Source organism: Fusarium keratoplasticum, chromosome 10, assembly GCF_025433545.1.
Source record: "Fusarium keratoplasticum isolate Fu6.1 chromosome 10, whole genome shotgun sequence".
NCBI lineage: Eukaryota > Fungi > Ascomycota > Sordariomycetes > Hypocreales > Nectriaceae > Fusarium > Fusarium keratoplasticum.
The window spans coordinates 1,653,870-1,678,131 of record NC_070538.1 but is presented as its reverse complement, the minus strand read 5'-3'; the positions used below and the strand labels follow the sequence as shown (position 1 = coordinate 1,678,131).

General features: G+C 54.8%; 6 protein-coding genes across 6 annotated transcripts; 3 read left to right on the top strand and 3 right to left on the bottom strand.

Moving 5' to 3' along the window:
* Positions 1 to 527: 527 nt before the first annotated feature.
* NCS57_01240800 (uncharacterized protein) lies at positions 528 to 3,320 on the top strand (the record flags this gene model as incomplete). Its single annotated transcript, XM_053062081.1, has 5 exons — positions 528 to 540; positions 698 to 759; positions 875 to 906; positions 1,004 to 2,981; positions 3,048 to 3,320. 5 exons carry the CDS (start codon positions 528 to 530, stop codon positions 3,318 to 3,320), a joined length of 2,358 nt encoding a protein of 785 aa, XP_052908609.1.
* A 924-nt stretch (positions 3,321 to 4,244) lies between these two features.
* NCS57_01240700 (Eukaryotic translation initiation factor 5B) lies at positions 4,245 to 7,569 on the bottom strand (the record flags this gene model as incomplete). Its single annotated transcript, XM_053062080.1, has 4 exons — positions 4,245 to 4,491; positions 4,546 to 6,506; positions 6,559 to 7,065; positions 7,120 to 7,569. The coding sequence occupies 4 exons, from the start codon at positions 7,567 to 7,569 to the stop codon at positions 4,245 to 4,247; spliced, it is 3,165 nt and encodes a 1,054-aa protein (XP_052908608.1).
* A 902-nt stretch (positions 7,570 to 8,471) lies between these two features.
* NCS57_01240600 (MMS1-N domain-containing protein) lies at positions 8,472 to 12,894 on the bottom strand (the record flags this gene model as incomplete). The annotated part of the gene is made up of 5 exons (XM_053062079.1): positions 8,472 to 10,288; positions 10,344 to 10,660; positions 10,721 to 11,247; positions 11,303 to 12,433; positions 12,667 to 12,894. 5 exons carry the CDS (start codon positions 12,892 to 12,894, stop codon positions 8,472 to 8,474), a joined length of 4,020 nt encoding a protein of 1,339 aa, XP_052908607.1.
* A 4,382-nt stretch (positions 12,895 to 17,276) lies between these two features.
* NCS57_01240500 (Rab-GAP TBC domain-containing protein) lies at positions 17,277 to 18,727 on the top strand (the record flags this gene model as incomplete). The annotated part of the gene is made up of 3 exons (XM_053062078.1): positions 17,277 to 17,577; positions 17,654 to 17,809; positions 17,874 to 18,727. 3 exons carry the CDS (start codon positions 17,277 to 17,279, stop codon positions 18,725 to 18,727), a joined length of 1,311 nt encoding a protein of 436 aa, XP_052908606.1.
* Positions 18,728 to 19,044: 317 nt separating this feature from the next.
* NCS57_01240400 (uncharacterized protein) lies at positions 19,045 to 21,143 on the bottom strand (the record flags this gene model as incomplete). The annotated part of the gene is made up of 3 exons (XM_053062077.1): positions 19,045 to 20,184; positions 20,236 to 20,630; positions 20,681 to 21,143. The coding sequence occupies 3 exons, from the start codon at positions 21,141 to 21,143 to the stop codon at positions 19,045 to 19,047; spliced, it is 1,998 nt and encodes a 665-aa protein (XP_052908605.1).
* A 1,632-nt stretch (positions 21,144 to 22,775) lies between these two features.
* On the top strand, positions 22,776 to 23,814 carry NCS57_01240300 (Eukaryotic translation initiation factor 5A; the record flags this gene model as incomplete). The annotated part of the gene is made up of 4 exons (XM_053062076.1): positions 22,776 to 22,901; positions 23,159 to 23,428; positions 23,556 to 23,688; positions 23,744 to 23,814. The coding sequence occupies exons 1-4, from the start codon at positions 22,890 to 22,892 to the stop codon at positions 23,812 to 23,814; spliced, it is 486 nt and encodes a 161-aa protein (XP_052908604.1). The 5' UTR covers positions 22,776 to 22,889.
* Between the last annotated feature and the right edge of the window lie 448 nt (positions 23,815 to 24,262).

Sequence of the window (24,262 nt, the reverse complement as noted above, 5' to 3'; positions counted from 1 at the left end):
AAAGGAAAGAAAAGGAAAAGACGCATCTTCTCGAATCGCCTCGAATCCAAAATCGCAAGTAGACCATACCTGGTTTACATCATCGCACTACACTGCGCCTACACCACGTCGCACATCGACCCGCAGGTACCCTCTACCTGATTCATTCTTCCCGGCTACCGGGAAATCCACTGAAAGGAAACCGAATTTTCCAGTTTTAGCCACTGTTTTTGGGGGAGAAAAAAAAAAGCTGAGGTCCAGTCTCTCAGTAAGCGGCTTCCCCGACCCAAGGCTTGGTTGCCCCTCCCCTCCTTCACTTCCCCCTCCACCAAAGGAAAGGAAAGGAAAAAAAAAACCACGAGCCAAACCTGCGGCCCAACTCCCCCCCTCCATCCTCACGATCTATTCCTGCCCTTGCGCTCGCCCTTCTCTCTGTTGAGCATTTGCGCGCATCGCTCATACTCTTCCCCCCCTCTCCTCTTATTTCTTTCCCTTACCTTTAATACCCTCAGTTTGTGTGCGTGGGCAGATTCCCACCAGTCGAAATCATGAGTGTCGTTGGTAAGTTGCTTGTTGCCCTCTTCTCTTTTGCTTTCGCAGCCCGTCCCGCAATCCGCTATCGCTTCCTACCTGCCGCCCACCCTCGGTCTGCGGGAGAGATAGCCTCATCTTGTATCCCGGATAAGCGTTGCTGACCATGGCGCCTTGCCTTCTACAGGTGTCGATTTCGGAACCCTCAAGACCGTCATTGCCGTCGCCCGAAACCGCGGCGTCGATGTGGTGCGTATACTCCCCGTCGTCCTGATCGACCGCCCGCTGTCCTGTCATCTGTGGTCGATGGGATAAACACACAATACAATGTTCACCTTTGGCTGACTCTTGCTCTCCCATACAGGTCACCAATGAAGTCTCAAACCGATCTACTCCGTATGTTATCCCCCTCCTCTTGACTCCGCCGTCAAATCAAAACAACCCCGCCATCATCAATCAGGAAACATGTTTACTGACAGCTCTCGTTCTATAGTTCCTTGGTAGGCTTCGGCCCCAAGTCTCGCTACCTCGGTGAGGCGGCCAAGACCCAGGAGATCTCCAACCTCAAGAACACCGTCGGCTCCCTCAAGCGCCTCGCCGGCCGATCTTTCAACGACCCCGATGTTCAGATTGAGCAAAAGTACATCACCGCTCCCCTTGTCGACGTCAATGGCCAGGTCGGCGCCGAGGTCAGCTACCTGGGCAACAAGGAGAAGTTCACGGCCACCCAGCTCGTCGCCATGTACCTGAGCAAGATCAAGTCGACCGCCGCTGCCGAGCTTAAGCTGCCCGTGTCCGACATCTGCATGAGCGTGCCTCCGTGGTTCACTGACATCCAGCGACGCGCTCTCATCGATGCTGCCGACATCGCCGGCCTCAAGCTCCTCCGCCTCATCAACGACGGCACCGCCGCTGCCCTGGGTTGGGGTATCACCAAGCTCGACCTCCCCGGCCCCGAGGAGCGCCCCCGCCGTGTTGCCTTTGTCGACATCGGCCACAGCAGCTACACCGTCTCCATCGTCGAGTTCAAGAAGGGTGAGCTCGCCGTCAAGGCCACCACCTGGGACAAGGACTTTGGTGGCCGAGACTTCGACCGCGCCCTGGTCGATCACCTCGCCAAGGAGTTCAAGGGCAAGTACAAGGTCGATATCATGACCCACGGCCGTGCCCTCGCCCGCACAATCGCCGCCGCCGAGAAGACCAAGAAGATCCTGTCCGCCAACCAGCAGGCTCCCGTCAACATCGAGTCGCTGATGAACGACATTGATGCCTCCGCAATGATCACCCGCCAGGAGTTCGAGGCCATGATCGAGCCTCTCCTCGTCCGCACCCAGGCTCCCCTCGAGCAGGCCCTGGCCCAGGCCAAGCTCACCAAGGAGGACATCGACATCATCGAGGTTGTCGGTGGTGGTTCCCGAGTCCCTGCCCTCAAGGAACGAATCCAGGCCTTCTTCGGCAAGCCCCTCTCCTTCACCCTCAACGCCGACGAGGCTCTTGCCCGTGGCTCCGCCTTCAGCTGCGCCATTCTCTCCCCCGTCTTCCGTGTCCGCGACTTCTCCGTCCAGGACATCATCAGCTACCCCATCGAGTTCGCCTGGGAGAAGGCTCCCGATATCCCCGACGAGGACACCAGCCTGACTGTCTTCAACAAGGGCAACGTCATGCCTTCCACCAAGATCCTCACCTTCTACCGAAAGCAGCCCTTCGACCTCGAGGCTCGCTATGCTCAACCCGAGGAGCTTCCCGGCAAGACCAACCCCTGGATCGGCCGCTTCTCTGTCAAGAATGTCAAGGCCGACGGCAAGGACGACTTCATGATCTGCAAGCTTAAGGCGCGTGTCAACATCCACGGTGTTCTGAACGTTGAGAGCGGCTACTATGTCGAGGACCAGGAGGTCGAGGAGGAGATCAATGAGGAGGGTGATAAGAAGGATCCCGATGTGAGTTTTCTCGAGTCCATGTCACGTCCCAACATTCCCGCCCCGGGCCAGAGCCCGGAATCTCCTTCATCATCCGCGTCGGTCGGAGATGGAGGTGGTAACCAACCCGCTAAACGTCAACGTCTCGACGAAGATGTACGGGTCAGCTCGCCTCAGCTCCCGACCGTTGTTCCCAAAGTCTCAGCCGAATCCGTACCAGAACCCCAATCGCTAACATCTGCTTCCTTCAAGGCCATGGAGACCGACAAGGATGCCCCCAAGAAGACCCGCAAGGTCAAGAAGCAGGTCCGTAAGGGTGATCTGCCCATTTCGACTGGCACTGCTTCGCTCGACGAGGCTGCCAAGACTGCCCTGCTCGAGAAGGAGGCTGCCATGGTGATGGAGGACAAGCTTGTTGCCGACACCGAGGAGAAGAAGAACGAGCTCGAGGCTTACATCTACGACCTCCGTGCCAAGCTCGACGACCAGTACGCCGACTTCTCCAGCGAGGAGGAGAAGCAGACTATCAAGGCCAAGCTCGAGGCCACCGAGGTATGTTTTGGATCCCGATTCTGGATTCTGTGATCAACAAGACAATGATGCTGACCATACCCTCAGGACTGGCTCTATGATGAGGGTGATGATACCACTAAGGGTGTCTACATCGCCAAGATCGACGAGATCCGTGCCATGGCTGGACCCATCGTCCAGCGCCACTTTGAGAAAGTCGAGGCGGAGCGACAAGCCGCTCTCGAGCGAGCCGAGGCCGAACGGGCTGCGAAGAAGGCTGAGGAGGATGCTCGCAAGGCTGAGGCTGAGAAGGCCGGCGTGGACCAAGAGATGAAGGACGCCGATGCTCCGCAACAGGGTGGCGAGGCTGACCCCCAGTAAGTTGTGAGAGGAGGAAGATCATGACACAGCTGTCCGGTACACCTTGGCTGTGGTCACGCACATGATATGAGATGAATGACGCCCGAAAAATATGTTAAAAGAGGCCACGAGGAAAGAAGCGGAGGAAGAAATAGAGCATGTTAACGGTTGCAACGGCTTTTTATTGGGAGAGGGAAGAGGGAGGGATCATCATGACGGATATGTTACCCGCTGTTAGACCACTTTTGCCTTTAGTAGCTAGGATCCATACACTCAGGCTTGGTTCAAGTCTTGGAGCCTTTGGACTTTGCGCGTGTCATTCTTTGAACTGTGCCATGTCGGTGAGAGAGACAGGAGAGGTGAGGTGGCGTGAGGTGAAATGACGGTGAGATGAGCGAGACAAGGGGGGGCCAGTTCAGTCAAGTGTGTTGTGAAGTTGGGTAGTTAGATAAGAGACGAGACGAGATAAGATGAGATGAGTTGAGATGAGTTGAGTTTATTGAATAAAGTATTGATTACAAAACTGAGCCATACATGCATGAAGCCATCGACGGGTGGATGATGGATGTTAGTTGCAACTCGCTTTTGGATATAATCCTCTATATAAGACCTTGGACCCTCTCGCGCCTCCGTCTGATGCGTCCTCAATCTTTTTTTTGGTTCCCCAAACAATGCAACCGGCATAACATACATGAATGACGTGGATTCCATTCTTCGTAACAGATGCAATTTCTTTTCTCCATCCCCTCCCCCCTCCACATGCGCAGCAGCAATCTTCCTCTTCCCAACGGGAGCTTGACCCGACGCCTGAGCTTTATCTTGGAGATTCAAAAGACAGCTTCTGCGAAAGAGTCACTCGGGCCAAGCTCCCGGCGCCAATGGATTGGGTGGGAGGGCCTCGCGCCACCAGGTGTTGCAAGCTCTGCCCAGCACTCGCTAGCCAGCTTATGAAATGTCAAAGAGGGGCTTGAGCTTGATGATGAGCTGCCACTCCTCGTTGCTGACCTCCTTTCGGTAGAACTCCTTGAGGGTGTCGATGCTGGCTCGCGAGATGAGACTGTACAGAGTCTCCTCCTCCTCGAGGTGACGGCCGTACATGGGCTGACTGCTGCCCATCTCGATCTTGATGGCAACAGAAGGCTCCTTTCTCTTGCACACAGGGATCTGCTTGTGCTCTCGCTCGATAGAGGTTCTGTGAATTTGTTAGCAAACGTTGGCCATGTATAGTCAGGATCGTTAAACTTACACTCTACCCAGCTTGATGATCTCCTTGGCACCTGTTGTGGGGTTGCTCCTCACGGCGGCGATGGGAGCGTTGATTCTCAGCTGACCTTCAGTGACATCCACACCAATGACGATGGGGTCATTCTTGTTGAAGACCTTGACGGGCTTGAGCACGCAGGGGAAGACAGCCAACATCTTGGACTCCTCCTTCTTCTTCTCCAGCTGCTCGTCCATGTGCTTGGTGAAGGCGTCGAACAGGTGGTAGATAATGTCGGCCGTAAAGATCTTGATGCCCTGATCCTCGGCGTACTGTTGCGCTTCCTTGTCTACCTTGACATCGAAACAGAGCATGATGGCGTAGTCAGGAGCCTTCTCCAACATGATGCCACACTGCATGACATCACGCTTGTAAACTGGGCCGATACCAACGTTAGCCACGGGAATCTTGCAGTCCTTGAGGAAGTCGAGCAAAGCCTCGAGCGAACCAAGAGTCGAAGCCTGGACACTGACACCACGACCCGACTTCTCGACTCGGTTGAACAGAACAGCGAGATCGGACTCGACCTCATCCTCGATGTCATCCTCATCATCATCAGGTCCGACAACCATCAGACGAGAACCGGCAATGGCGCCTTCAAGGCCAGGGGCACTGATCTTGACACCCAGAGCGGCCTTGACCTCCTTGTTGTGAACATAGGCAGACTTGAGACGAAGTTCCCTGAGAGGTGCCGGGGTGAGCAGAGCTCTGATGTTTGTCTTGATAGCACCTTCTGTACCGCAGAGTACGATGCGGTCGCCTTCACGCAGGATACCGTTGGAAAGGACAACATCGATGGTCATACCGAAACCCTCAATGGCCTTGACTTCGAGAACGGTGGCCTGGACCTCAGACAGGTACATGAGGGAGCCAACCATGCGCTCCTGGGTGAGCTGGACAATGAGCTTCAACATGTCGGGGACACCCTCACCCGTGTGCGCTGAAGTGGGCACGAGCGAGACGTACTTGGACATGGACTTGTTCTGGTAGAAGAGCTCAGAGTTGAAACCCTGCTCGGCAAAGGCAACCTTGGTCTTCTCCAGACGAGTCTCAAACTCGTTGCGGACGGCCTTGCTCTGGAGAGCCAGACTGTCCTGGAAGCCGTTGTTGTCAACCTTCTTCCAGCCGTAGAGTCGATCAATCTTGTTCAGGGCAACGATGAAGGGGGTCTTGCGCTCTCTCAGCATGCGCATAGACTCGAGGGTCTGAGGCTCAAGACCGTGCATGATATCGACAACCAGGATGGCGATGTTGCAGAGCGAGGAACCACGGGATCGGAGGTTAGAGAAAGACTCGTGACCGGGCGTGTCGATGACCAGGAGACCGGGAACCTTGAACTCGAACTTGCCATCCGGGTTGACGACAGCGGTCTTTTGTCGGATGGCCTCGACAGGGAAGTATGTAGCACCGATCTGCTGTGTGATACCACCGGCTTCGCCCTCCTGGACGTTGGTCTGTCGAATCTTGTCCAGAAGCTTCGTCTTTCCGGTATCGACGTGTCCCAGAATACAGCAAATAGGGGATCGCAGGTTGTCCTTGGATCGGGCAGCCAGAGCAGCTTGGTGAGCCTTCTCACGGCGCTCAGCAGCCTCTCGCTTTCGCTGGAGCTCAGCTTGCTGGGCAGCTGTGGCGGCCTCATCGTCCTCAGACTCCTCCTCAGACTCTTCTTGCTCCTCGTCCTTGGACCCAGCGTCGGCCTTTCCGTTGGCCTTCTCAGCCTCATCCTCGGTGTCAGCATCCCAGCTATCCTTGACATCGCCGTCGGAGGCGGCAGCGGCCTCCCAGTCGTCCTCGACATCACTCTCGGCGGCAGCCTTCTCAGCCTTGGCCTTGGCCTCGGCCTCGGCCTTCTCGCGGGCGGCCTTCTCTTCAGCCTCCTTCAGAGCCTTCTCAGCCTCCAGCCTGGCGCGCTCAGCAGCCTCAGCAAGGGCCTTCTCTTCGTCGGCCTGGTTACGGTCAGTACAAGGCAGATTCATGAAACTTCAGATGAGTCCATACCTTTTGCTGAGCTCGGCCCTTCTTCTTCCTGTCTGTCGGCTTGCTCTTAGGGGCCTTCTCTCCACCCTCCGAGGGGCCAACCTGGATACCAGCGGCCAACATCTGCTGGAGCTTTCGCTCATTGCGGGCCTTCTCCTCCTTTTGAGCCTTGGTGAGGTACTTGCCCTCCTTCTTGAGCTGCTCAATGCGCTCCTTCTCCTTCTGCTTCTTGAGGGCCTTGGCCTCCTCGCGGCGCTTCTCCTCCTCAGCTGCTAGTCGTTCATCCTCCTCGGCCTTAGCCTTGGCCTCGGCCTCGAGGCGGACAGCTTCTTCTCGCTGACGTCGGAGCTCCTCCTGTTGCTTCTGGAGCAGAGCAAGGTGGGCAGGAATCTTCTTCTTCTTGCCACCGGCCGCGGCGGCGGGCTCGGCGGCCGGCGCAGGGGCGGCCTCCTCCTGCTTCTCGGGGGCAGCAGCCTTAGCAGGCTGGGGGGCCTTTGCGGCGGCGCCTCCCTTCTTCTTGGCAGCGGCCTGTTGCAGGCTGTCAGTAAGGGGATATCAATAAGTAGATATAGAATCACGTACCTGTTCCTTCTTTCGCTGCTTCTCACGCTCCTTCTTCAGTTTCTCCTTCTCGGCCTTGGTCAAGATGCGGCCAGGCTCGGCACCATCGTCGGCGGCGGGCTCGGGCTGCTTGGCGGGCTGCTTGTTCTGCTTGCCGCCCTTACCCTTCTTTTGGGGCAGATCGAACTCGTCGTCCATGGTTGCCTCAACAGGCTCCTTGTTCACAGGCTCCTCGGCCGGGGCCTCCTCCTCGACGGGAGCTGTGTCGACGATGCCCTTCTTCTTACGCTTCTCCTTGTTCTTGCGTAGGGTGGCCATCAGGCCGCCAGCGCCGCCATCGTCGTCACCGTCGGCGTTGTCATCACCAGCAGGAGCATCGTCGTTGGTGGCAGGCGGGGCAATGCTCTCGCCAAGCTCGGCCTCCCAGTCATCCTGCTGGTTCTTCTTGTTTCCCTTCTTCTTGGGCGGCATCTCGGCGGTCTCTGTCGGCTGGTTCGAGAGATGCAGTCGTCGGAGGGGCTCGCGAATGGGCGAAGAAGGAGTTATTGGATTTTTTTTCGGGGGCGAAGTAGCCAAAGAAACTTGCCTGCAGACGGACAAGGCAACGGCTCTATCACACAGACAGACCAGGCACAGCCAGGCACACACAACCTCAGCGCCTTAGGTTTGGCTTCTGTATGGTCGGTTTCGCTGCTCGTTCGGCGGGTGGGAGTGGGTTGGGCTACGGGGTTTAGGCGGGGCAGCCCACTACTGTAGGTATCAAGTCCAACGGGAACAGGGCTTCTTGAACAGCTGCGGCGGTGGCGAATCCAGCGCAGGGTAACGTCGTCGGGCTCGTGGGAGTAGCTTATGCGACATGCTCCGTCTCCTCGGGTCTGCAAGGAGATGTGTCGCAAGTCGAGTCGAGTCGAGTCTGAGCAATCAGCCAAGAATTCTCGTGATGCTGTTCGCTTACATGAAAGTTCCAGTGGAGGTTGACGATGAATCAAATCACTTGACTTCCTCTGCGGGGCACTGAAACCCAGCCCAGTGGAAGGAATATTTTGTGAATGTCATATTATGTAATCACCCGAGCCTCCCACAACATCACCTCTCAAGAGCCTGACAACTCCATGATATAGCATCACCAAGAAGCAAGGGATGATTGCTATCCTGCTTTGATTCGCGAGTATAGACGACTAATTTTGAGTTCCTTAATAATATTGACAAAACTCTTTTTAATACAACGTGATCCCTAGGCATCACTTTATTCTTTCCATCTTGTGACTGGCTACACTGCCTCGTACACTCAGCAGCAGATTCCCTTCAGTGCAAAACTCCAACTCAGCATTAAAGCCTTAAATCCTGGCTCCCAACGCTCATATATTCAAGCTTCAGATAACTGGCGCTAAAATATGCTCCAAGATCTCGTAGCCCAGCTCGAGATACTTCTCATGTCCATCTTCCCCGTCAGTTCGGAACGCCTCTGTGTGTTTTCCTTCATCGATGCCATCTAGATACTCGCAAAACAAATCCAAGCCATCCCCCATGGAAACCAGCGTTTCCAAAGCGCGTCGGTCAAAGCAGCGCTTCAGCACGTTGCCGTCAACGTGCATATTTTCCGGAACCATCTGGGGCTCGAGATTCAAATACATGTCCTCATCCTCATCCCTCTTCTTCTTTGAGTCGTTGCCGGGCTCAAAGGGGCAGATGTCTTTGTCGTGCTTTGCCAGGTTCTGAACAAGTCGTAAGAATCTCCACAAGTCGAGGCCTATCAGTGCAAAGTGCTGTAGCGAGCCATCGAGGGACACGCCCAACACCTCGGCCTGGTCAACCGTACTGAAGAGGGTGTTGTATTGCCGCTGGCGGTTCGCAGCCACCCAAAATGGGCGCGTGTGCCCGCGCTGGAATCTCCTTATTGATGTGGGCAACTTTCCAGAGACGACAACCTCGAATTCCCTGTTCCGTTGGCCCCGAGGAACCCAAAGCCCAGCAAAGTTTGCGTGGCTGGTCGAGAGGAGATTCAGTGGCCACTCGCCAAGCTGATCCTCTGAATCCCCCATCTCAACCATATGAGACGTGTACCGCACTACCTGATCACAATGGATAAGGGAGGCCTCCGCATGCTCGGATTCAACGTGGAGGTCGATGACCAGCATGGAATGCATCGCTGTCAAGGCAAACACTTTGCTCCTCTCCACACTCAGTGAGATGGCAGGAGAGTCTAGTCGGAACTCTTTCATCGGTTTCAGCCTCTTTTCAGCGAGGTCGAGAACCTCCCAGTGCAGCGTATCACCGACGCAAAACAGGAGGCCCACAGCGTCTCCCACAGCCGAGTAGACGGGTGCTGAAAAGCCCTTCTTCTTGTACCGGGTCCAATACTGCAACTCCCTTGATGGCCCGTTCTCCGTCTCAACCTTCTTTTCTTTCACAGATACAATCATCAAGCGGCCTTGTTGCGTGGTCACGATGAGGAACGGGAAGGTCTTGCCATCCTTGACATAAAGCCATTCGTTCAAGCCGAAGATCCTGTCTCCTGCATGGCCTAGCCCAGAGATGTGCTGAGATGGTTTCTTGTTCTTGTCGGAAGCACTCGAAATCGTGGCCCCTGAGTCAGGGTCGATGAAAGAAAGGGTCGAGCGATCTTCCTCGTCAAAGTGCGCCACCACCAAGCACTTCCAGGTCTGGGAGTAGATGACTCGCACCGGTGTTCCGGCAAGGGGAATGCTGCGGGGAACGGGGCCGACGTGAGGCCAGATATCCACGAGAAGGATCCGTGTTCCAGCCAGCAACATCAAAGACATGTGTTGGGGATAGTTGGAAAGGCTGTCTGCGAGGCAATAGACTGCGTGAATGGGCGGCGCCGGCAAGGATGGATCACTGGAATCAGTCGGCCAGATAAGGTTCTTTGTCTTGAACTTGGTCTCTTGCTCCGAAAAGTCCGTGATCACCCATAGACTGTTGTCACAACAGACGAAGAAGGCAGGGCCTCCGTCAAAGGGACCTGAAGCAGGAGACACCTTCGTAGGTGCCAAGCCAAGCTGCTCAACAGTCATCGAAATATCTTCAATCCCATCGTTTGAGATTCGAACGGTGGCTAGGTGACCGCTCCTGGTTCCGAATACGAGTATGGCCTTGTTTGGACCATCATTGACTGCCGAGATGCTTGTGAAAGCCTCCATTCGGAACTGGAACGGCTGAGCACCATATCCTAAGAACCAATTAGTTTCCGTGGGCAACACTGCAATCCAACACGGGGACAATACCGCAATGTGACTCCATACTGTGGCTTCTAACCTCTTGGCCATCCAGAGTATAGTTGAAAATCCATGGTGTACCGTCGATAACGGAGCCTACCACGATATATGTGTCGCCTAGGAGGGTGAACAGAGAAAGACATGTAACCTCTCCAGCTGTGTCTACCGAGGCAACTTTTGTCACATTCATCTGGTCGATCCGTAGGACATCCAGACGTGATGCTTGGCCGTTATGCGAGGAGATGACGACGATATCATTCTCGCAACATGCGTTATCTGCAACCAGAGAATCGAGTCCGCAAACATCGCCGTGTGTATGCCGGGAGCTGAAGTTGGTTAGCCATCCCTTGCGGATCTCACATGTAGATTATAAGAGTGCTGGAAACAAGGAGAGTACTTGCCTTTGTGAGGAGGCAACCAGGCTAGTGGATGTCTCTGTGACCTGTACAATTGTTCCTTGGTCGTTTTGGCAAACTGATATCGTTCGCGAGCTGGTATCAAAGGGTGAGACCTCCGAGGACAAAGCGCTGGCATTGCTGAGATTAGCAGGAAAGTGAAGGACATCAGAAGAATGTGGCATTGAGAGGATGGCATAAAAGCCTCGCTCTCCCTGACTCTCCACGGGGAACATCCATGACTGGCGGACAACCTGGTCGTAGTCAAATTCTAGTCCGATTCTGGCTTGAATGCCCCATCTCAGCTCCGTTAAGCTGGACCGGGGCCCACGGCCCGAGGTGCAGAAAATTCGATCCGGCTTTTGAGAAAGATTCGGCGACAGTTTAGATCTACCCGAACGATCCCGGAGTGCCACCCCGTCTGTCCAAGAATCGTTTCCGTCTGTCGTGGCCATGTCGACAACGGGAGACCAGTTGGCGATCGTGCTTACTTGCTGGGGGTCACTTCGAGCGGCAAGCTGTTGTACAAGGTCAGTCGCCTGCGATCAGGGGGCTCCTATTAAGTCAGTTTACCTTCCAGATGCCCCCTGGGCCTGATTCGCTACCAATAATGAACACGTCTGAGAAGACATCATAGGCCGTTGTAAAGGCGGTTGAGATATTCGTGCTGATCGTTCCAACAGTAGTCACTGACGGAAGAAGGTCTGCTGAGTCGAGCTCGATATGGGCAATGACGCCGTCTTCGCGTGCCAGATAGATGATGTCCGTCTTTTCAAAGTACTTGTTGAGGCGAAAGGGTCTTGCCCAGGCGGTCCAAAGGGGACCGGCAGCTCCATGATGCAAGTTGGTCTGGCTGGGAGAGTGCGTTTCCAGAGTGTCAAACGAGGTATGCCCCGTAAAGGCGTTCTTGACAATCCCAATGGCGTGTTCGGAGACAGCGATGAAAGCGGTATTGATCCTCAAAGGTATGATCATTAGTGGCATCCGATGTTCCTTTGGAAGTGGCGTTCCCGACTTCTCTGCTTTGAGAATGGACTCAACATCATCGCTGAGCTCCCAATCATACACCACCATTCGGGTGGTGTAAGACCCCCGGATCGCCTCCCGCCGGACGATGATGATGAGGAGGATGATGTGGTAGTCGTCCTCAGGTCGCGGATACAGAAACTCCAGCTTGTGAATGATTCCATCGGCAATTCGGACCTTGAGGTTTTTGACAGGTTGATAATATCCTTGGAGCTGGTACTGAGTGCTCATGTTTGCTAACGTTTCCAGGTAGTATACGATGAATGCGCCCTCGGCAGAGCCAGCAGCTATGTAGCGCGAAGATGGGTTGATGATGAAGTGGTATCCCAGGAACTTGAGGTTCCTAGGGCTCTCATACTTGGTGGTGACGAATTCGAGAGTATGATCCGGGAGCTCTCGAACGAAGAGGAATACCATATCAGAGGATTCGAGGATCAATACGAGAAGTTGGGGAGGAAGCGGCTGACGGACATTCCCTTCATGTGGCTTCGGGGCGTCTTGCATGAGAATATCGGCGTCTTCGGTCTTGATAACGCTGGAAGCTGTACCATCGGGGCCGCCCTCAGGGGGTGTTCCGAGAACAAGGGCATTTCGGATTCTGGAGCCGAAGTCGGCTTTTCTTATGACCTCATGGGCTTGTCCATCGTCGCGAAGCTCACTGATTTGAACAAAGTGATCCTGTTTCCATTAGTGACAGTCCATCGGGGTAAATGTAAACAGCAGAAAGGGCGGGACATCTCAACACATGGTGTTCAACTTTCGACCACGAGGGCCACTCCAAACAGTGAGCACACATAATGCCTCTTGGTAAGAGCGAGATTGAACGTCTAGGTTTAGGAACAAAAGCACCAGCCCCAGAGTTCAGAACATTTAAAGTTGTCGCAAGATTCGCACAAGGAGACAAGACTTACGCCAACAAAAGCAACATCATTGTGAGAACGGGATCGTATCCAGACGGGAAGAACCCAGTGGACAACGGGGCTCTCGATTAGGGTTCTAGTTAGAACACCACAGACAGGAGGCTCGGCACGGGGCTTGGGATTGGTCTTGGGCGCGGTGGAGGCCTTCAGGGCATCTTGGAAGTTGACCGTCTCTGTCACCCACTCGCCATCTCTGAGAACACTGCTCTGGAAAGCCATGCTGGCCGCTTCATGGCATCAAGGGGCTAAGAAACTGAAGAAAGGGCGGTGGCCAGAGGAGCAAGATGAAGAGCGTCGGTGAGGGTAGAGAGTCCGAAGGCGGAAAGAAGGTTGCTGGTAGAGAAGTAGGCCACGCGGGGCATGCGAGTCGCCCCCAACACTGCGTTACTGGGTGGGAGAAACGAGTATCTAAGTAACGACGGCTTGGACGAGACGAGGTGAATGTCGGTCTTTGGTGGCTCGTTCACACGGCGCTTGCCTGGCTTAGTTCGGGCTGGTGTGGTCCTCTAGAGGGATAAGGTGAGGCGGCACTGGTCCAAGCACGCCAACAACACTTGATGGCCTCGACGAAACTCGAAAAGCTGGGTGCCTTGACCAAGCAAGAGGGGCGGAGGGGCGTGAGTTGCTCCCGGACAGAGCTCGGAGGATCTGGACAGGCGCGGACAGGGTATATGGGCAGGCCCAAGGCAACCTGCAGTACAACTGGTTCACAGCTGGTACAAGGGATCCAGCGACTGGGAACAAGTCGAAGTCAGAACCAGCTGGTAGCAAGGCCGACGTGTCGATCCAGGACAATGCGTGGTGCTGGCCTGGGCTGGTTTAGAGAGGCCGAAGAATCTCAGACCAGACCCAATGTTTTTCCTAGAATAAAGTTTCTGCCAAGTAAAAGAAAGGGGTGTGCCGAGTAAAAGAGCTCGGTCGATGTTGTTGCTGTTCTGTTCGGCTCCAGATGCCTCTGAAAGGCCAACAGGTCTCGCTTTTAAAGGTTGATCGACCTGGGCCAGCTGAGGGCGCTCGCTCCAGTCACGATTATTGATCAGGGCGGCTGTGGCTGTCGTTGGACAGAACACTCGCGGAGGCAGGCACAGAATCAACCAGGTGACGACGCTCGCGGTATGGATGATGCTGCCACCAGAAACGAAAACGTGATGGAAGGATTGCAGTTTGTCTGAGGCCTGATACTGCTGAGAGAGGTTGTGGATGGGCGGGAAGTGTGAGATTTAGAGGCACCTCAGATTCTAGCGCCCGACAGCACCCGCCGTCCACGGGTTAGGAAGGTCCCGAGTACAGCGCACCCTCGGTGACAATAGCGGGCGGGCTGGCAGAGAGGCCAGGTAGTTCGAGGAACGTGCTGAAAGGCGGACGGGCTGGCAGAGAGGCCAGGTAGTTCGAGGAACGTGCTGAAAGGCGGACAGGCTGGCTGCAAGTTTCCTTGGAGGCTTGGTGCTTCGGTCCTCTGGATGCCCCCCAACCCATGGATGGATGGATCCATTGCACTCAAATTCACAATGAAACATTGGTGTACCTGCGACGTGGCGCCGAAGTACCTATGGTGCACCAAGGGCGGTGGAGAGCTGCCTCCACTGAGGCTTGCACCAGCCTGCACCAGCCTGCACCACCAAGATTGCACACCCACAAAGCCCAACCCCCAACCGCGAGATGGATCTCAACCACCACCGACCTGCCTAGCAAACACACCAAACGTCCATCATGCCACAAAGACCGCTGCGCTGCGGCTGAAGAATCCTCTCCTTGTGCACCTTCCAAATTCAACCCTGGATCCCTGCCAGCTTTCCCGTTCCCCGTAGATACCGTGACGATCCGATACCCGAGCTCACAAAGGAGCAGCATCATCTAGCCTCGGAAGATTTCGACTGGACAACCGGACCATCCACAAACACCAGCTTCTCGGTATCCAGAACAAGACGCAGTGCACATTATGGATGATCTTATGGAACGCGTCATTACTCTGCAAGCAGTCAGCCAGCCGGCAGCCTGCTCCTGCAAGCTGATCAAGGTGCACATCGCAGCCTGCTTTCGAATCCCCCGAATGGATGCCCAAGAACCAGGACCTTGGTAGTTGGGGGATGCGCTCCTAGGGCGGATTGAGCCCCGATCAGTCGCGCAGCTGTGAGCATCGTTCGCAACCCCTGCTGTCGTGGAGGTGATCGGATCCTACAATCCCTTCATGCAGCATGCCTTCACGCACGTCTCACCCTGTGTCAGTAGCAAGGTCTGCTTGTCCTTGGTCAAACCTGGAACCGTTTGTGCTTCGACGGGGAGTTGGTGTTCTGAGAAACGTTACTCGTGTTGGACCGGTATCTTACACCGCACTCCCACGGATAGAATGTACAACTATTCTTAGCAACCTATTAAACTAACTATGGGTATAAACAGGCAATCGAAGCCCGTATCTGCCGAGATCGGAATACCGGATCTGCCACCCGACCCCAGAGAGGCTGTAAAATGTCCTTGCCGTCATTGACCGGTCTCTCCAGGCCAACCAACGCATTTGCTTCTTGTCACTCTCCCGCAGAACATGCATGTCCTGCTGTCACACCGACTTGCCTCGCCAAGGTTGTGGCTTCTCTCGTGATGACGTCTGTCGGCTCTGGTCACGGCTTTTGTGCTTTTTCCTCTGGTCTCGGTTGTCTTTGGCGTCTCAGGAGGCACGCTCCGTGAGTTGTGAGATTGTTGGTTGCCGCACTCTGGTGTTGTGAGCTGAAGCCGAGAGCAAGTCACCATCACATCTTTACTGTGTCATCTCCTAGATCTGTCTATATCAGGATATCTATATGAAACATAAAACAACAGGAGTGTCGCAGTTGGCAATAGTTTATCCTATGGGTATCGGCACCGGGCGTGTGGAAGCCGGTCTCGCTTGGTGGGAACAACAGGAGCGCGGCTATCTGCTGTGCATCCTCGCGAGGTCCGGTGGCTGCATTTCAAGAACCAAGAGGCCTTTAGGGAGGTGAGAAGGAAGACCAGTGTGGCCAGGGCATGCCAGCCAGCTTTGTGCAGCCCACAACACCCCCATCCCATCGTTACAACAGGGTCGGGGCCAGATGACCATGGTCCAGATCGAAACTGTAGCCCAGTTGGTGGAGTCGAGTATCGACAAGGATTCGATAGTTCCTTCGCCAGTCTTTTAGATCTCTTGTCCGCCATCTTGTTAATATCTCGCCAGGAACGGAATGCTAGCCGAATGACTCGTATCCGAGACCGTTATTGAAGACTCCAACAAAAGGCACGAGTCAAAGGCGCTACGCTTTCCTCCCCTCCCAGCTTCACCTTTCTCGATGATGTGCTGTAAAACAGAAACAGAATGGAGGTCGCCTGTGTAACGCGAGCTGTCAACTCTGCCAAGCCAAGCTAGGAGAGTTTTTGCTCCTCCCGACTTGACACCTGACAGGTCATCAGAAACTATTCGACGACGTTCTCTGTAATGTGAAGACTACCTTAGCTCCAAGGGGTCGAGTGTCGCTGCGACGGCTAAACAACCTGTAAGGCGGCAAGACAATGTGGGAGAGGTCTGTGGGGGCGGATGGACGCTTGGGCATTGACCGCTGGCGATCTGCGACCCATGATGTTTCCGGTTTGCAGGTCTCTTCTGATTCGCTGCGTCCGACAACTCTAGAACCGGGGAACATGAAGCACATATCAGCCATTCTTCAGAGTGCCTTTGCTGTCTCAGAAGGTCATGGGCCGAAACCCATCGGACTAGGATTCTAGCGTCGCAACCTTGGAGATAGTAACAAGATTGGACCGCCAGACAAAGGGTTTCTATCATGGACACCGAGCCTAGAGAGTCTCAAGGCAAAGAAAGGCAACATGGCATGTCTCAGCCAAATCACCTAGGCCGTGTAATTGTCCAAATGTGTAGTTAGCCTTCCATATTACTTTTCCAATCCCCCGTCACCCCCATGCTGCGATCAGCCCGACCCCCAAGACGCATCGATTGACTGATATCCGTGACGCATTTTAAAATGAGGGAGGAGTTGTGGCTGAAGCAGGTGGGAGGCCACCCATTATCAGCAGGAGCATCGACGATAGGCTTGATCGTGTCTCTGAGTACGTAATAAACATGAGATTTAGAGTTGAAGCAATTGATGAATCCATGAATGCATCTGATAAGAACAAATGAAACTACAAATCGTGGTCGAGGCAGAGAAAGTTGACGTGGGAGTTGGGCAGGTACGTACCTTGCCGCTAGCTTGCATCAGCTGGGCAGGGATCAACCTTCCAACGCAGCCACTAAGAGAAGCTTCTGCAACACTCTCGTGCTTCACTCACACAGCAAGTGACACGAATCACTCTCTGTCTGGCCCCTTGCGACGACGCCCAAGCTCATCAACAGCAGAACCCAGATTCGTCACATTTCATTTCGTTTTAGGGAAGCAGGAGGAAAAACTCTGAAGCAGGGGGGCTAAACTACCTATATCGGATCTGAGCCAGGCCAGACCAGACCGTTCTGTCTCTCGGCCATGGTGTGAATTGGCTTCCAGGCCATTCATTTTTGCATCCGTCCGATATCCCTCCCCCATCCGTCCACATCCACCTTTTTGTTTTTCCTGACACACCATTTGCCCGCTCATGCTCTGATGGACCCAGCCATGGACAATCCCCGTCGAGGAGATCCCCCAGCGCAATCGCCGTCGCCCTTGGTCAGCGGCCGCCAGACTCCGGCCGCCATCAGTCGCACCAGCAGCAGCAGCCTCAACTCCAGGTCAAGATCGGGATCATATGCCGGCTCCAGCCACGACCGCAGCCAAGACGATGCCTTGTCGGATCCCAAAGCCGCCGAGATTCTCGACGCCTGCAGATGGAAAGACATTGGCCGTCTGCGATCCCTAGCTGAAGCCAGAGGTGGATTCCTGTCGGATGTCTTGCGCAGGCAAGCCTGTATGTCTGTCTTATTTCCGGCTGGAGCCACTGCCTTCCTAGTATCCGTACTCCATACTTACACGACGTCTACTAGGGCCCATATTGCTCGGTCTCGATGCCCCTTCTAGTTGCCAAGAGGATCTAGCCTCGTCACAAGATGCCTCTGCAGACTGGAAAGAATTGCCTCGTCATCGCGATGAAGATCAGGTTCAGCTTGACGTCAACCGTTCTTTCATTTACTACCCAAACAGTATGTATCCGCCTCTTGTTTCTCTGAGGATCACAACGAGAGCATGGGACTAATGCCGTGATAGATGTGTCCGATGCAGAGTTGAGTCTGCACAAGTCAGAGCTATCCTCCCTCATCACCGAAGTTCTCCGTCGGTACCCTTACTTGTGCTATTTCCAAGGCTATCACGATATTTCCCAGGTCTTGTTGCTGGTGCTGGCACCGCCATGGAGGGCTCGTGTGCTTGCCCGCCTCTCCGTCCTGAGGATACGTGACTTCATGCTGCCGAATCTGGGCCCAACAACCGCTCAACTACGCCTTCTTCCCGACATCCTTCACGCTGCCGATCCAAAGCTGCGACGACACCTCTCGGGCGTCGAGCCTTTCTATGCCCTCGCAGGCACCCTAACCATGTATGCCCACAACATTGAGGGTTATCGAGACATCGTCCGTCTGTTTGACGTTTTCCTAGCTCGGGAACCCGTCTTCAGCGTGTACGTATTTGCTCAAATCATCTTGGACCGCCGGCGAGAGATCTTCGAGATCGACGAGCCGGACATGCTACACGTCATCCTTGGCAAGGTTCCCTCCAAGATGGACTTGGACGAGCTCGTGGTCAAGTCGGCACAGCTCTTTGAACGTCATCCCCCCGAAACACTTCGGTACTGGAGACAGATATCAGATTCCAGTGCTCTCAAGACGGCCCGCGATGTCGAGGCCTGTGCGAGGCAGACGATGGAAGACGGCGAGGAGCTCTTTGAGGAGCAGCTCCAGGAGCTCCAATGGGCGGAAATGCAAGACCGTATCAAGTCGGCACTGTGGTCTTACCGGCGCCCAGCAAAGGCTATCGGTATGGCTCTCATGGTGGGTGCTTTGGCTATCTACCTTCGCCGCAACCCCGCCATTATGCATCAAACCGCGGCCTTCTTCTCTCGATAAACAGTCGAGCTTTGTCTCGTTGACTGTATAACTTCTACTTTGCTTCTTCTTCTTCTTGGGATTGGCTAGGGTTGGGGTACAATGTGGCATAGAATCTGGGCAAAACTGGTGTGTGAGTGTGTGTGTTCATTCCGGATGGTCATAGACTTTTATAAATAAAAAAAGGGGCAAGCTCCGTCTAGCACGAGACCCGTCATCTTCACCGAGACGCCATACAAATATCTTCCCATGATTACGCTCAAATCAGCAATGGGGTTCGCAAATCCTCATGCTCCCGTTAACCCGTCTTTTCCCTCTCCAGATATCACAAAGACCCTCTAGGCTGCCTCCTGGAACTGAGCTTTGAGCTCCTCAAAGTGCTCCTGCTGCTCCTCGGCCAGCGTCCCGCTCTCGTCGCTAATGATGGTGAGGATGAGAGAGTAGTTGTTGTAGAGGAAGCGCCCACTCTTGCGCTTGTCGCCGTATGACTCGGCCTGACGACCGAGGAAGGTCTCCACCTCGGAACGTAGACGACGAAGACTAGCAACGACAGGCCCATCGTCACCGGCATCAGCGCTGAGGGCTAGGAAACCATGAAGCAACTGGCCGAAGCGCTGCGTCACAACGTGAGGCGCAGCGGACAGCTTTGCCTGGTCCGCGCGATTGGGCTTCGAGGGCACAGCGTTGGTCAGGTGGCGGACCGAGTCGCAATGACGATCCATGATGACCTGAAGGCGAGGCCATAGGAGCATGGTGGTGGCGTTGATATAGCCGTCAACAGCGGGGACCTTGCGGCGCTGGAGCTCAAAGGCAAAGTGCTGGTTGAGGCGGATGCAGAGGAGCAGGCCGAGGGCGTCGTAGGATTCTCCGACGAGAGACCTAGAGAGGGTCTGGCCGAGTTCAAAGGTGGGTTCAAAGACATAGTTGAAGTTCTTTGAGATCTGGCCAAAGGACAAGGCGGGTGAGAAAAAGGTGGCCATGAAGGTGTATTCGGCAGTGGCATTGTCGATGAGAGCGACATTAAAGTTGCGGAAGGGGACCTCGAGGTAGTGTGTCGACTGGTCCTCCTCGGCGAGGTACGAGGACAGGGCGGCTTGACTGTTGGTCTTGAGGAGGTCGATGCGACGGCCAAGGTTGAAAGCGTCATGGGGCGGACCTGGAGCCCGGGAGCTCGAGAGGACGGTGGCCTTGCGAGTTATGTCCTCGTGACCGAGTGTGTCGTTCTTATCCAGGATGTGTAGTTTTATCTTGCCAAGTGCCTTTTCATACCGGGTGAACTGGTTGAGGTAGTACCATCGCATCGTGTTCATGTACGCCAAGGCGATCTCATTGGCAAGGGTAGGATGATGCTTGTGAAGAAAGGTGAACAGGTCTTTGAAACGGAGAAAGTTCTGTTGTTGGATGATCTGCGCATTGATGTGAGGTGATCGCAGAGCCTTGATCTGAGCGACGATAAAGTCGCGAATGCGCTCAATGGCCTAGTTGGGTCAGCAGGGATGGATACTGCGAGCATTGGGTCGCATTCGTACCTTGAGTGTGAGTTTCTCCAAGATCGGTTCAAGATCCTTGGCCGCCTTACTTGGCCTCGTCTCAGACTTCTTCTTGAAAGAAACAGTTTTCCGATCCAGCTCTGCGAGCATCTTGGCCCATGTCTCGTCGATGTGCCCCTCAGAGATCTTTGAGATGACTTCCGGAGACAGGCTCAGCTCTTCGACCAGGGGTCCCAGAGCCTTTTCAACCTGTTTCCGATTCTCTAGTCTCCTATTCAAAGCTGTCGATCGGGTTTGCAGAGACTCGATGTCGGCCGATACTGTAGCAAGATCATTGCGGAAACTCGCTAGGTTGATCTCGACCGAGTTGAGGACGTCGTCACATGCTTCTATTGACCGATGGAGATCCTCAAGCTTGGATCGTTCATTCTCGCCTGGGGAACAGTCTTAGTCCATGATTCTCCGTCGCAGAGCTACAACATACTCTCTTCTGCGGTTTGCGGCTTGCGCGTGTTGAAGGTGGCCGGCTCAGGGGCTTGCGACGCAGCTAGCTCCTTTAATGATAGGCCTCCAAAGTCCGCTTCGAAGTCAATATCATCCTGGCTTATGGTCTTTTGCTTTGTCGCTGAATCGCTGTCTGTCGAGAATCCGGCCAGCAATGTCTCTAATACTTCAAGAGAGTCTGGTCCCGTCTCGATGGTGGAGGTTTGCCTGAGGTTGGAGCCGTTCGGTCTTCGCGACGAGGATAGGAGGGATGAGGAGGAATCATTGGAGACGAGGGACAGCGAAGAGCCACGGGGAGAGACACCGCCACGTTGGGATGTGACATATGGGCTCAAGGAACTCGAAGTCCTCCGGGGCAGCGGCGAATATGCTCTGTTCCCGGGCTGGGGAGTGGAGGGTCCGGGGTTGCTGGCCGGCCCTCCGGCCAGTCGGTCGAGCCACATGGCGACGGAGGAACGGCGGTGATGAGGACGGGCAGGAGAGGAGAGGTTTATTCGACGAAGCTAAGGACTCGATTCAGGACCAAGGCATTGTTCATCGGTATCGATAGGGCTGTCGACAAGTCCAAGGGTGAGATGAGTACACAAGGCTGTGCTGGGCGCAAAAGGGTCAGCAGCTTGTCGCCAGCTTGCAAGCGAGGCTGTCAACGGCCAGCTTGAAGGAGATGTGATTGGACAGAGGATAAGGAGTTGTTGAGCCACATCCCAAGCTTGCCTCGTGTGGCTTGAGCTCCATGGGCCAGGTCAGGTTCTCGGCCTTCCGAGAGCCGCCACAGAAAGCGCCACAAGCGCCACAGGCCAAGTGGGGTCTCTCTAAGCGCACGCACAAAGAACTGACACCCGAGATGCAGCATAAAAAGATGGAGACGCCACGAGAAAGCTTCATCTGCTTCGCGGACGCTGCGGATGATGAATGATGCTGCAGCCTGTCTTGCAGGCGGGACCCTCATCCATAGCAATACTACATGTACGTGGTAGTATGTACATCCGTTGTCGCGGCAATGGGATGGGTTTTCTCGGAAGGCAAGCTGCAAGTCGCGGCGCATTTCAAGGATGATTCTGAGTGTGACCCCGCGCCACGAGAGCATCCATCGGGTATCGATGAGACAGGTTTTGTGCGAAGGGAGGGAGGGGGAGCGAGGATGACAGGAGGCAATGCTCCCCGCGTGAGCACCTGCTGCAGTTGCATGAGGTTTAGTAAATGGACACCCCCTGCGGACCTTGACGCCTTGATGACCGCCGCCGTCGTTGTGCGTTGTGTGTTTGAGTGCTTGGTTTGTTTGGACTGGCAAAGCAAGGAAGCACCCAACCATTCGAGCGTGGACTCTCGTGACCCTTTGTGGTTGACCAAGCAAGCAAGGCACGGCAGATGCATCCGGAGCTGAAGGGTTTGCCGCCAAGGGCATTGCATTGCTATTTTCAATCCGAATCCGAATCCCCTGCCCCGTGGTTTTTTTTTTTCTTTCAGGTCTACCTGACGTTGGAATTACTCTGTACAGAATAACCCCGTCGTGTGACTGGCTCCGGCAATGTTTACCTTTCAGTTCAACCCCGCCGCTGGAAGCTGGTCTGGCCGGCGACATCAAGTACATACAAGAAACAAGACCGGGCTGACTGTCCGGGCGGCAAATTAACGCTCGCTCAGGCGGCTTCCGCTCCACCCCGCCGCCAATGGTTCCAGCGGATAGATGCCCTGGAAACAGGGACCCCTCTCTTCCAGCCCTCCAGGCTCCCTGGGCTGGCTGCTTGGAGGGGCAAAGCGGGCTGTGAGTGACCAGGCTGGCTGCGAGAGAGCTCCATCGAGGCTCCAGACCCCTCCCCGCCCTCACCTGCAAAAGTAGACACACGGGCAAAGACTCAGCGGCCAAAGAGCAGAGAGGTTGATCCAGTCCTAATTAATTTTGGCATCCCATCGGTAGAGTCCGTCCGTCCATCCATCCACAGCCTACAAAAGCGTGTCCACTGCCGCGCCCATTGAGGCCCAATCACAGCGCCGAGAAAAAAATTCCGTCGAGGGCCTCGCACCTTTTCTTGCCCCCTCCATCTCTCTTCTCCCCGAGTTTGGCCCTTTCCTCTTTCTTCTTCTCTCCATCCCACTCTCAACTTTTTTCGAGCCATCCAATCCCTTCCTCCTCTCCCTCACTCCTTTCTCTTCTTCAAGACCTCGGTTTCTTGTCAAATCCCTTCACAATGGCTGACGATGTGAGTTCTATTCCGTCTCTTGCGCTTTCCTAGGTCCAGGCGCACGCGCCCACGAATTTCTGCCCTTGCGCCCATTTTTCGCCTGGCGAAGTCCACCCCGCATTGTGACTCGTGCCCCACGATACAATACTGCTCTCTCGACGTTGCCCTTCACCAGCCATCAGCGGGCCATCGCCGGCGAGCGCTATTCCATCTCAGCCATCACTGTCATCTTGGGTCAAGAATTTTGCTAATTGCCGTGTTTTCCTGCTCCGCAGCACCATGATGTTACCTTCGAGTCGGCCGACGCCGGTGCCTCGCTCACCTACCCCATGCAGTGCTCTGCTCTGCGAAAGAACGGGTTTGTCGTGATCAAGAACCGCCCTTGCAAGATTGTCGACATGTCCACCTCCAAGACCGGCAAGCACGGTCACGCCAAGGTCCATCTCGTCGCTCTCGACATCTTCACCGGCAAGAAGTACGAGGATCTTTGCCCTTCCACCCACAACATGGACGTTCCCAACGTCACCCGCCGCGAGTTCCAGCTGGTGCGTGAACCCTTGCCCCGCTCGCTCCCAACAGGGGAGGGGGAACAACAACCCCTCCCTCCCCCTCCAAGAGCGAGCTTTGACCCCGGCCATTCCCGAACGCAAAGCTAACCAAGATGCGCAACAGCTCGACATCTCCGACGATGGCTTCCTCTCCCTCATGAACGATGATGGTGACACCAAGGACGACGTCAAGATGCCCGACGGTGAGATTGGCGACAAGATCAACAAGCTCTTCAAGATTGACGAGAAGGACACCAGTGAGTAGCCCACAATTCTTGTGTCGGAATATCTCCTAACCCCCCCCGTTCTTAGACGTCGTCATCCTTACCTCCATGGGTGAGGAGGCCGCCGTTGAGGCCAAGGAGGCTCCCGGCCAGAACTAAATCGCCTAACCTTTAATCCGCACCCGACTTGAAGTGGTCCCTGGCCCCTCGGAACGCCATCGAAAGATGACATAGACTGGGGGATCCCTTTTTTGATGAAATCTTGGCGCATCAATATCCATGGGCCATGAGTTGGGCGTTGCGCAGAAGGATTCTATCTGGACAGGATTGTCTGCTGGTTATGATAAACGGCAATCCTTAACATCCGAGCCTCTTGGCTCAAAACTATTTCCCTTTGTTCCTAGCTCACAAGCTGCACATGCCATCATGTCACGAATTCGTAGCGGCAACTTTATGAGAGAAAAAAAAAATGGGAGAGCTTTGGAGTTGACAAACATCTGTCCGGTAGAAGGCTATTAAAACCTTTGACAGGATTGATTCTTGGAGATTTGTGTGAAGTGCTCGTGTGAATTTTGTGTGATGATTTGAAATTGAGAGGATGTGAGTT